The sequence below is a fragment of the Drosophila bipectinata genome, chromosome 2L (assembly GCF_030179905.1).
Source record: "Drosophila bipectinata strain 14024-0381.07 chromosome 2L, DbipHiC1v2, whole genome shotgun sequence".
NCBI lineage: Eukaryota > Metazoa > Arthropoda > Insecta > Diptera > Drosophilidae > Drosophila > Drosophila bipectinata.
This window is the reverse complement of record NC_091736.1, coordinates 16,327,954-16,340,888: the sequence shown is the minus strand read 5'-3', so window position 1 is coordinate 16,340,888 and position 12,935 is coordinate 16,327,954. Positions and strand designations below refer to the sequence as shown.

The 12,935-nt window shown below is 44.9% G+C and overlaps 1 protein-coding gene across 7 annotated transcripts in view; it reads right to left on the bottom strand.

Moving 5' to 3' along the window:
- The window catches only part of brat (brain tumor), a 36,413-nt gene that overhangs the window by 6,512 nt on the left and 16,966 nt on the right, over window positions 1-12,935 (bottom strand). For 5 of the 7 annotated variants that reach the window (XM_070277202.1, XM_043213705.2, XM_070277201.1 and 2 more), the window contains 2 exons: window positions 6,850-7,154; window positions 2,221-5,401 (listed from right to left, as the gene is read on the bottom strand). In XM_070277202.1, the coding sequence (XP_070133303.1) occupies window positions 2,221-5,350 (3,130 nt within the window). In that variant the 5' untranslated portion in view covers window positions 5,351-5,401; window positions 6,850-7,154. Of the gene's footprint in view, window positions 1-698; window positions 5,402-6,849; window positions 7,155-7,254; window positions 7,369-12,935 lie in introns of those variants that run through there. The other 2 variants (XM_070277204.1, XM_070277206.1) reach the window with 2 other exon arrangements.

Here is a 12,935-nt window from a genome sequence, read left to right as displayed (position 1 = left end):
CGCGCTCCAAGCAAAAAATCAACAAAAAAATTGTGATTATTTTAAAAATTACAAAATAAACATTTTTTAAATGCTGTTCCTGTTAATGTTGCGTTTGTAGTCTCAAAAAGTTATGTTTCCTTGCCTTAATAGTATTTATTTTTTGTTTGTTTGTAATTTATTATATAACTTCTAGCCCTTAAAGAACACTTTCGTGAAGTCTAGCAATCATTTGAGGTCTAGCATAAAATAAATGCTTTAAATATATAAATCATTGCAAGCAACAAACTCTAGCTAAAAACAGTGGCACTCATTATAGGGAGTGCGCACTGTACACTGCACTGCTACAATAGTTGGTTTTAATTTAAAAAAAAATTACTATATCAAAGAATGAAACATTTAAGAAGCGAATGGTCTGCCTTGTTCCTTTCTCTCTTCATATCTATATTTTTATATTTTATAACTATTAAATTATTTGAGATTTTCCGTTAAGTGTTTACAATTATTTTAGCGTATAAATACATATATGTGTATGTTGGGACATAAACATATATATTATTGTATAATTATAATAGTTATAAATTGTTTAAGTCTTCTGCGCTGATTGCCAACTTTTAGTTAAATGTTATTTCTTTAAGTGTAATCATCATCATTTTTTTTCTAATTTATGCACACCCTCAAATTCAATAGATTTCATTTCGAAATTAAAAACATTCGTGTGATGTGCATAAATATCGCATTTTTTTATTGTATTCAATAATTTTTTTTTTGTTTTAAATTCAATTTGACAACAAATCAATGTTTTTTTTTTAATAGTATATAAAATAGTTTCAGGCAACATAACAAATTCGTTATTGCTGCTTTTTTAAATTAAGAATTAAATGTTAAAAAATAAATGCATAAACAAAAATAGTTCAACAATTAAGAACAAAAATTTCAACTATTTTTCAGTGCGTTTTGTAGTAAGAAACGGCAAAGTCGGGTTTTTTTTGTCTGCATTATTATTTAAAAAATATATATGTATATAAAAAAACGTTCTTAAATTTCTTCATTTTTTGTTTAAATCGGTTTATAAAATATTACAAATAAAACAATGGAGAAAATAAAAACTAAGCGAGTATAAAAATTGTGTATTTTTTTTTGTGAATTGTTGTTAGTGTATCGGGGGTTCGGTTCGGTTTTTCGTATAAAAGTAGCAAACATGTCTTAGTGGATAAAATTCATTAATTAATGTATACATATAAATAATCAGTAATCAATAGGTTGTACAATCAAAAATAATTATAAACATAAAAAACAGTTATATAATATATATGTATCAAATGTTTAGGTAATCAAAAATAATAACAAACAATTCTCGCAATCATAAGTCTAAGAATTACAATCAATTATTAATTAATTAATGCTCGAGACGCGTCCTCTAGCGGTTATCCTTTTTTTAAATCTATATTTTAATCATTTTTTGTTAATTTTTTTCTTTCTTTCTGTGGAGGGATTTCTTTCTGGTTATTATTATTATTATTTTTAAGTTAAAAACTGTCATTTGTTTTGTAATTTTGCTTGAAAGAGATAGAGAGAGAGTGTAAGAAAGAGAGAGACTTGCACGCGGGTTTCAGAATTAGGGTATTGAAGAGTGCTCTATTCCTAGTGCTGAGAGAGAAGGGGTAGGGGTGGGAGGCAGCAGCACTATCCGATTTGGACATGATCATGAATCGACATATCTATATCATAAACAAGTACGCACAAAATAAAAACTAAGCTTAACAGTTTAAATATATATATTAAAAAAAAAAATAAAACAAAATTCAACAATAATTTAAAAGATAATAAAAAAATCATTCCAACAGTGTGCGTGTGTGTGTGGGTGTGTACTTTGTATGTGTGGGTGTGTCTAAGTCTATGAGAGAGAGAGAGATAGGGAGATGATGACAGATCGGAGATAAGGGGGCGGGGAGGCTAGGAATATCCTTTTTTTTCTTTCAATTTCATATTTCGATTTTTAGATTTAGTTTTTAGTTTTTAAGTTTTTGTTTTTAGTTTTTAGAATTAGAATTAGATTTAGAATTAGAGCTGGAGAGACCGCGCAAGTCAGACTATTCAGAGAACTTAGCTTAGAGCAGAGAGGTGAGAGAGCCGGACACCCGATCACCTGATGATCCTCCTCCTCCGGTTCCGGACTCCCATCCATGGAGTGTGGAGTGTCTGTATTCTGATCTGATTCTGTATTGTATGTTTACATACCCACTGGTGCCAGTTGGACATAGCGATAGATGTATAGCCGGTAGTCCTTGCTGGCCAGCACCACACTGCCGTCGTCCATGAGCGCCACATCGAAGCACTGGGCGTGCTTCACCTTCGACTCGAGCGCCGAGATCAGCTGCCCGTCCTGCGTGAAGATGGTCAGATTGAAGTTGTTGTGGTTGTCCGCGATGAGGATCTCCCCGTTCGAGTTGATACCGACACCGATCGGATAGTTGGTGATGCCCTCGCCGCCGATCTGGCGGAGATACTGGCCCTCGTAGTTGAACACCTTGACGCAGTGCGCCCGATTGTCGCTAATGAAGATCTCCTGCTTGTCGTTGACCACCACACCGTTGGGGAACTCCAGGTGCTTTGAGCACCCGAACTTGTGCAGCACATTGCCGTTCTGGTCGAAGATGATCACCCGCATCACCTTGCACTCCACCACGATGATCCGGCCCTTGTTGTCGACGGTGACGCCGCGCGGATGCTGCAAGATGGTGGCTCCAAACTTCCGTACAAACTGCCCGTACTGGTTATAGATCTGGATCTGGTGTGTCGGCGATCGCTCCGTCACAATGATGTCGCCGGAGTTGCGGACGACGGCCACCCGGTTGGGGTACAACAGCTGCGAGTCCCGCTTGCCGCACTCGCCGAACTGGAACTTGAAGCGTCCCTCCTTGTCGAAGATCTGGATGCGATGGTTGTTCGTGTCCGCCACAATGATGTCGTTCTGGGCATTGACCGCCACACCGCTGGGCTCCGTGAACTGGCCCTCCATCACGCCGAACTCCCCGAACTTGCAGTGGTAGATCATCTTCTGGCGCTTGATCTGCGACTTGGGCGGGTAAATGGTGGCCGAGAGCAGCTTGTTGGTGAGGTCCAGCAGTGACTCTGAGCTCACAGCATTGCCTCCCGCTCCGGCGCCACTGACCACCGTTCCTCCCACGGACGACAGGCTGGACAGCTGGCTGGCAAAGGCGTCCACCACGGCGGAGCTGCCGGCTCCACTGCCGGTCACCGACGAGAACAGATTGTCGCTGCCGCCGTTGCTCCACTTCTCGTAGGGATTGTAGTGGGCCACGGTGCCGGCACCATTACTGCTACTGAAGCCACCGCCTCCGCGCTTGGGAATGAGCTCCCCGAAGTGCTGGTCCACGCCGAGGGCGTTGCGTTCGCGGCCGCTCAACAGGAGACCGCCGCCATTGCCGAAGGCTCCGCCCGAGCCGGCGCCGTTGGAGCTGCTGTCCAGGAGCCCCAGGCCGAGGCTGTGGAGCGAGGACTGCGCCTGCAGCTGCTGGTGCTGGGATGTCTGGTGGTGCAGATGACTCTGGTGGTGGCTGTGCGACTGATGGTGGCCATGGGGACCACTGCCGACGCTGCTGGCGCTGCTGTTGCTGGCGCTCTGGGTGGGCCGGGCGATGGGCGGCTGCTTGCCGTGTCCGTTGCTGGTCAGGCTGAGGCTGGAGTGGCCGCCATCGGAGCTGCTGGCCCGGATGTAGCCGAAGGTGTTGCGGACACCGGCCTGAATCGACTGGTAGTTGGACATGAACTCCATCTCGAAGGGCAGCTGCATGTCCTGGATGCCCGTCTGGAGCTGCTGCTCCAGGGACTTGCGCAGGAGCAGGGCCTCGGCCAGCAGGGATGGGGGAGGAGCCGGGCTCCTCTCCACCGCTTCGCAGGTGGTCAGACCCTTGTCGATCAGCTCGCGCGACCGCTGCTGCCACGCACTGTTGGTGCTCACCTTGGCCGTGTACACAGACTCCAGCTCCTTGAGCAGCTCCGTCTTGCGCTCGTCCAGCATGGAGGCGAAGAACTGGTACGTCTCGTTCAGCTCATTGTGCGCCTTCTGGTACTGCAACTTCACCTTGGTGAGGTTCTGCTCCGAGTTCCCGGCAATGGCCACGATCTCACCGATCTTGCCCCGCATATCGGCCAGCAGGGTCTGCAGGGCCGTCTCATTGGCCGTGGATCCCGCCGAGGAGGTCAGTCCCGGGGACTGGACATTCTCCAGCTCGTGCAGGCCGGTAGAGTGCTCCTGGACGATGCACTCCTTGCACACCAGGACGCAGCAGGTGCGACAGCTGAACTTCAGCAGCTCCTGCTTGTGTCGGGGGCAGAAGAGCTGCCTCTGCTGCTGCTGCTGCTGTTGTTGTTGTTGCTGCTGTTGTTGCTGCTGCTGCTGCTGCTGGTGGAGTGACCCGAAGAGGTTATCCTCCCGCTGCTGCTCCTGGTTGTTGGCCTGGGCGGCAGCTGCCAGCACGATCTTGGAGAGCTGGGACATGGGCTGCGAGGGCAACAGTTGCTGCTGCTGTTGCTGGGAGTCGAGCTGCTGCTGCTGCTGGAGCATCATGGTCAGGGAGCTGGCGTACTTGAAGCTGTCGCTCGAGCCCGGGTTGCTGCTGGGAGAGCCCACCGACAGGGGAGTGCCGGTGCTGGCCTCGAATCCCTTGATCAGGCAGACGTTGTGCCCGTGGAAACAGTGCATGAACTCGTGGGCGGTCACACAGTTGGCGCAGAGATAGCTCTGACAGTCGAAGCACTTGGCCACCGCATCGCTGCACTTGCTCTTGCAGGCGGTGCACCGTGGCGGCGAACCGATCGCCGACGAGTTGCTGGAGGAGCTGGAGCTGCTGCTGCCGCCGCTCACCCCCTTGCCGGCACCCACCACCAAACTACTGATGCCGGAGTTGCTGCCACTGTTGGAGGATGATCCCTGGAGATTGCTGCCGATGACGCCGGGTCCGTTGCTGGTCACATTGTTGGCGCTGATCACACTGCTGCTGGTGCTGCCACAGCCGCTGAGGCCGCTGGTGGAGGAGCTGGACGACGATGAGGACGACGAGGACGATGACGATGAGGACGAGCAGGATGAGGAGCTGGCCGATGAGCTGGACGACACCGAAGCCGAAATGGGATGATGGCCATTGATCACCGTCACCTCCGAGCGCGACTTGACGCTGCTGCCGCCCGTGTACTCATCACTGCAGATTGCCGAATCGCTGGCCGGGGGCGATGAGCCGCTCAGCGTGAGCGGGGAGTCTGATAGGTAGCCGGCGTGTTCGTATGATTCAATGGAGTTCGCCCCGCCCCGCATCGAGTCCAGAGATGGTGTCGGCGAGGACGCCATCTTTGTGTTGTAATTGCCGTCGTTGGCTCCGTTTACCGTTAGGAGTAACAGCTGCAATGAAGAAGAAGAGAAAAGGACGAAATGGGAGGTGGGAGGGTGGTAGGTTTTTAATTATTAATTGAAGGATAATATTTTTTTTTTTTAAGAAAAGTACTGTTCAGTGGTGACTGGTTTTTTTTCTAAAAATTTTAGGAGAAGGACCTTTGGAAGGACCTTTGGAAGGACCTACCTCCTACCTCCTATTACTGAGTTGACTGACCATGAGTCACCTGGGATTCCTGTCTCTTTTTTTGGTTGTTGTGTGTCCTTATGACTCAGCCACTCCTCCACTTGAACCCCAAACGTTTTGGCATTTTCATGACCCCCGACCCCCCAAAACACACACACATACAAAGGTCAATCCCCTCTTGTCCCCTTTGTTATCATAATTTGTAGTTAATTGCCTCCTCCCACTGTCGCCTCCTAATCCTCTAAAGCTCGACAGCTGTGACCCGTGTTTTATTAAACATCTTCGACTAGACAGACAGTTGAAAGGTAATCCCCCTACCCTGCCCTGCCCCCGTCCTGCCCCTGCCCTGCCCTGCACCCCCTTGGTTTGGGAATCGAATCAAACTAGGAAACACGCCCCCACGGAATGCTTTTTAACACAATTCCAATTTCTTACGCCAGAATGGTGGAAGCTGTACTCCGGATGGATGAAAGAACTTGGCCCGGAGGGGACCCCATCCCCTGTCCTACCGTCCTCCTCCTGTCAGAGACGGACACAAATGCAATAAACGGAATGTGTCGGCCATCCAACTCCCCCTTCCCTCATCATAATTCCAACTCCCCTTTTTTGGTTCGCTTTGCGGTTCGTTGGAGATGTAGAAGACCGGGCTGGGTGTACGGGGGTCGACCAGGAGTTTCTACAACAAACCCCTGTCGCAGAAAGTAAACAACAACAAAAAAAATAACAAAATATACATGTACCGGAGGAGAAACTTCTCTAGATTTCCAGAGCTGGGGCTTCTGAAACTTCCGTCAACAAGAAAATCAACGTAAAAGGCAATTGAAGTGAAAGGCAAAGAGAGCCGGGCAGGACTCGCAGGACTTGCAAGGATAGCGAAAATGAAACCAAAATCAACCCCGAAAAATGCGCCCAAGGGGGAGTTTTGAATGCGAAAGGGATGCGATATGGCAAGGACCTCAAACAGGGGACCGGGACTCCTGCAACTGTCTAGACTGGATGTACATTTATCATGCACACGCACACACATACAGAGGGCGAACACACACACATACATATAGAGAGAAACAGGATTCATTACAGTATTACCTCTAGAGTAATGTCAGACATGGATCAGAAATGACTTTTGGAGTTATTTTAAATATTTCATAAATAATTTTAATTTTTTAATAAATTTTACTAATTTTAATTTAATTTTTACAAGCCACCACTGTACAGAGCGAGAAACTAACACCCCACTCGGCACCCACACTGATAAGGCCACTCCACTTACCTTTACTGTTTTGTTGTTGTATTGTTGTTGTAGAAGTTTCCTATATATTCCAATTGGATTTTGGATTTCCTGTTAATTTTTGTTATTTTCGCCCTGTTTTTTTTTTACGACTCCTGTTTGTTGCTAGTTGCTAGTGTTCTAGGGCTCTCTCTCTCTCTATGCAGTCAATATTAACGGTTGCGTGGGAGGGCTACTGGTGCTTTTGCTCTGGTTGTTGCTTTTGTTTTTGCAGTAACAAGTTGAAACAGATTTGTGTAGCATACTTTCAAGTGCTGTCGATTTAATTGCGTCGCGCGCACAAAAAGCTGCAATGGAAAAAATAAAAAGCCGATCGTTAGTAAGGATAATAGAATAAGCAAGGTTAATTAACTTTAAATTACAATAATAACAGCAACAACAACTGACAGTAAAAGCAATGACGTGCGTCGTTTTCCGGCAAGGACACACTGCAATAGACTCGTCGTATTGTAAACGCTCTTGGAGAAATTTTCTCTGGGCGACAAGCGTGACGCGAATGCGACGCTGCTCCCTGAAAATGGAAAACTAAGTCTGCGCATAATGCAGCGACCCGGGTAAAGCTCAGCTCCTGGCAGAGCGACAACGACAACGACAACGACAACGACGACGACGACGTCGGCAGAGCCCGGAGGGCAGCGCAGCCGCAACGTGAGCGCATTATGTCCTAGGCGCATGCAACAACAACCACAACAATAATCATCAGAGCTGCAACATAGCTGCGGTCTGTCTATCTGTCTGGTCTGGTCTGGGGTTTCATTTTTTTTTGGTTAGAATTAACCTGCTATTTGTTCGCAAAAAACACAGGAAAATCCAAACAAAATCAGGGAAAAATCAATACATACACGTAAAATTTCCTATTTACATTGCCACAGAGAGAAGGGAGCCAGAGCAAGAGAGAGAGCGAGCGCCAAAGAGAAAGGAGAGCCATTTTGCCGAACTGTTGAATGCCGGCAGCAACAGCAGCAACAAAACTGCACCACCACCACCCTCTGCGGTGTTTAGCAACCCCCTGAAACAATATGGCGACCACCCACCCACAATCACACAACGATAAAAAAAATAAAATGGGAAAAGGGAGGCCGTCTCCCCAGGAAAAGCAACAATTTTCCACGGCAAAATTTTTGCGCGCGCTACAGGTTGCGTGAGAACGGGGAAGAGAGATAGCAGAGAGAGAAAGCACAGAGAGCAAGCAGGAAGCGATAACCGATAACACTGTATGCGCATGTTTTTTTCCCAATTTGGGCAACGACCGCATCCAAAAGCAATAAAAACAAAAAGTACTCTCCAACTCCCCCACTCATCCTCTCACTCACTCAATCTTTCTCCCCATCGTGGGTGTCTGTTCTATGTTGCGGCGGAACTTTCGAGCAGACCTAGAGAGTTGGAGAAAGGAGACAGAAATTCTATGATGCTAGAAATGACGTTGCAGCAGCAGCATCATCATCATCATTATCATCATCACACATCTCATCAGCATAACTGCACGGCGAAAATTTCTGTATACCGGTAGATACATAGATAGTGGCAGGCAGTAAAAAAGAGACAGGTGACGGAAGAGAAATAGCCAGACGACAGCACATAAATCCCAACACACACACACACTCATCCATATAAAATCTCATATTTACACATGTAAAGTAGCGGCATTTTTTGAGTGGCTTGCCAACTGTTGCCAATTGTGAGATGAGATCTTCAAAAGGTATCGATCACTCACTCTAAGCATTACACGCTCGCACCTGACAACCCACACAGACAAACGCACACACAGAGTCAGTCAATAATGAAACTGACTCATAAATAAACCAACGGTAATTTCGACAAATTAGTTAATAAACACAAGAATAGCAACAAAACGTCATCGGCCTAAGAGAGAAAAAAAAAACAGTAAGGAAGTATAAGCTTTTGGTGGGGTGTGAGAGGTCTCCAGATACCCTACAGTAACTATTACCTTAGAATAAATATTAAATAATTACAAGTGTCGGGTAATATTTATTTTAGAAATCGTATAATAATTGATGGCTATATCCCCTATAGAATTATATCTCAAAGGGTATATATCCAAAAGGAAGTACTCGAAATGAGTGAGCAGGGCAGAGGTTGATAATGAGTAAGTTGTCTATCGATTAGATTAGCAAATTTGTGAGATAGTTTTGACGAGGGGGGGAGGAAGACAACAGAGGGGCGCTAGAGTGGTTTTGGCCTAAAATCAAACTGACAGTTGGATTGTATATCATGACAAGATTAATATTATTTGGGGGCCGTGGGGCCGGCCATTCAGTGGAAGAATTGTGATGTATCGTCTCCACTTTTCCCTCACTTTTCCGGGTAAGTGAAGTGAAGTGTGCCAGAGCTCAATGTCTGTGCCATATGTTTTACGTACGACCTGAGGGATACAAAAAGGGGGGGTATGGTAGTACCAACAAATTCCAGACCGCTTGTAAAAGTGTTTAAAAATAGAGCAGCTAATAATCAGAAATGCGAGTGCAGTGCACTGAGGGCGTGCCCGCTCCCACACTACCTCTCTTCTTCTGGTCTGTTCTGCCTCTAATTAAGTAAAAAAAGAAGGGGGAGAATAAGAACAACAAGAAGAAGAATAATATAAAGAAAGGGAGCAGAGCAGGCAGAAGAAAGAATCGACGTGGTTACCCCATGTGAGAAGTGGAACAAAACTGCGCACAGGCATTACTAATGCAAAACAATTTGTACAAGATTATAAATTTCATGGCTCAGGGGAAGTGTTGTATTGGTAGTGGTATTTGTAGTGGTATTGGTAAGGTAAAGAAAACAAAACAAGGCACGGCCTGATGATGATGATGATTATGGAAAATAATAATCAAGAACAAGAGCGGACAAGTTCAAGCCATCAACCCAAAGAGAGTGTGGGAGCAGAAAAAGAAATAAAGAGGGGGTTTCCATTAAAAAACCAATTACAGTCACACCTAAAAAAAATCATCCACGTACCCCTCATTTAAGGTCAAAAATTGTTAACCAATTACACCATATGCAAGCTTCACTGTAATGCCACAAAAATGCAAAACGAGGCAACAACAACAAAAAACAACAAATATGGAGTGAGGAAGCAGAGCGTTCGTTCTGGTTGTGCAGCAAAATAAACAAGGCTGTGTGTTGTAGTGTGTGTGTGTTTCATTTCCATGCGTTCCCCCTGCGGTCTCTTTCAGTTTTTGGGGTTGCAACTGCGACGCAGCCAAGGAAGGCATCATCATCGAAGCAGAGGCAGGCAGGGGCACAGAGTTCAATGGTACCCAGGCAACAACAATAACAACACCCACAATGATGGCCAAAATACTAGAAACTAACACAAAGCGAAGAGTACTAAATTATTGGAATAATAAAAGGTAGTAATACCCTTATTCCCAATAGCTTGTATCTTCAGGGCTATTATTTTGACCTCCAGCACATCCATTATCCACAGTATCCAGAGGATACAGATACTCGAACTGCAGCCCAGCACAAAGAGCAGACCGTAAAACAGAACAAAGCAAACTACGTTTACCTTTACCTGCTCTGCACACACACACACACACACACATATAAACACCCATAAACACAAAGCCTTCTCTTCTAAGCGAGTCCCATACCGACACTGGACAGATAAAATATCCGTCAGATACCAATTCCAATCGACATCCCATCCCAACGCAGACAAAGGCTCGCCGCCAAGCCAACATCACGACCGATTCCTTGGATCCGATGCAAATTAAAGTACAGTGGTCATTGCCAAAAAGCGACTATTTCGTAGAATAATTAAAAAAATTATTATAATTGATACTCTTCAAGGGGGTGTTGCTATTATTAATTCTACATAAATTAGATAATTTTGAAATAAATTATCGTGAAAATATCTTAAGCTTATGATCCACACTGTAGCCCTCTTTAAAATTCGCGGAATTTTCAACTCCTCCCTAAGTTTTTTTTTTTCTTCTTCTTCTCCTTCTGTTCCCAGACGACGCCGACGATGCGTCAGCAGCAGCAGAGCCGGAGCCGCGACCCCCAAAGCAGCTGCTGGTGAATGAAATCGACTTGACGCATTTTATTGAAAAAAAAAAAAAGACAATGGGCGAAAAAAGCAACAAAAGCAACAAAAACGAGCAAATCTGCGAACAAGGGAGTTTTATTATTTCAGAGGAGCGCGAAAGAGCGGCAGCGGCAGCAGCAGCATCCAATTTAACAGCATCCCGAGATCCCAGACGCTGTTTCTTCCTCCTCTGACCCGGCCACCCCCCTCCCTCCCTTCCTGTCTCTCCTGGGTCGTTCTCCCACAACTAGCTCCATCTCGCTTTAACCCTCTTGAAAGGCCTGCAGGTCAACGGCGTCGTTGCAGTTCTTGTTTTTTTTTTTTTTTTTTAATTCTTTTGGTTTGTTGTCTCTTTTTCTTTTATTTTTTTTTTTCTGCACAACATTTTTCTTTCTTACTGCGCTTTGTAGTGTCTGTGGTTCGGCACCTCCCTACCAAAGGTGCGAGGGAGATGGCGTATGTCTGCGTATCCTGGCTCACAACCTTGTAGTAGTACAGGTACAGTGTCGGCTAGGATTGAACGAAAAATGGTATTTCAAGGATACAAAAAGATGCAGGTTTTCAAAGATACTTTCTTGTAGTTCTTAACTAAAGGAAGTTAAAGATACTCTAGTTCTGGACAAATGCATCCAATCAACTGGAACGTGTTCGTTTGCCTCGTTTGCGTGTTAACTTTCGATAAATATTTACTATCTTGCTTTAACATTTTCAATTAGAGATGTACCAATTTTTTTTGTTGGTTTCTTTTACCGTTATCTATTACGTGGTGGCGAAGCGACGCTCTTCTGATAATGAAAACACACACTCACAGATACGACCCAAAAATTGGTACAGCTAGAAGAACTAGCTAGAAGAGCTCGAGTAGAATGGGCGGGAAGAAACAACCCAACGACCCCGACCGAGTTCTAGAAAATCTGGAAAAAAAGAGAGCAGGAAGTGTATCTCAGATCTTGTCAAGTGATTTGTTCTGAAACTTTCAGTTTCTTTATACTATAGCTTTTCAAATGCTATAGTGGGTTTTTTGAAATAATCTTAGATATGTATTTCCTGCCCTCTGGGCACTGCAATCAGTTTCAAAAATAATAAAAATAAATAGCCAGCGGCGACAGCTTTTAATCAGTAGCTCTGGTTTCAGCCCCTCAGCCCCCAGCCCCCAGCTAGAGTTGCCAAATCGAGCGTGGAATAGTATTCGAATATGTTTCTGATGTTTCTGTGAGTATTTATGTAGGTTTGTACTAATACTGGAACTGAAAGCACACGGTGATAGGAACAAATTTTAAACACGTTTTTGGACTTATTTTTTTTTTTAGCTCCACACACTAGCACACACTGTATTTTTAATGAGAAGAGCCCCAAGCGTGGCTCGCACGTCGATCAGTCTGTCAAGTCTGTCTGACCGACGATTAAATTTTAAGAACATTGCCGTAATAATTTTTTTTGTTTAAAAAAAACAAAACAGAAAACAAGAAAAGAAACTCGTGTATTTTTATTCTTCCGCATCGGATAATAATAATAATACCCGATATCAGTGACTGTTTTGAGGGGGGCTGGAGGGGTTGTTGTTTAAACAGTTGGGTCGCAATAGGCTCGACTCTGCGACTCTCGGGAAGGTCGCTCGGGCATTGAAAGTTGAAGGAAGTTAAAGCTGGTTCTCAAGATATATCCTAACTTTTAGAAAACCTCATGGTTCTTGGATATATCTTTGGGATGCGAGTGTGAAAAAAGCGGCGGCGCCACAAAGGAATAACAAGAAATGAGATAATAATAACAAAAAAGCAGGCAAACATTAAAAACAACAACAACTCGCGCCCGCTAGAAGAACTCACAGATACACAGATACAATCCTCCCGAGGTGGCAGGGAAATGTTATGTTGCATTGCAACAAACAGAAACAATGCAAGTGTGAGAAAGAGAAAGAGAGAGACACACACGTAGACAACAAAACGAAGAAGCGGCGCAAAAGGCGAGCAGGAAAAGCCACACACAGATACAGATACAGATGCAGATACAAATACAGATACAGATACAGCCA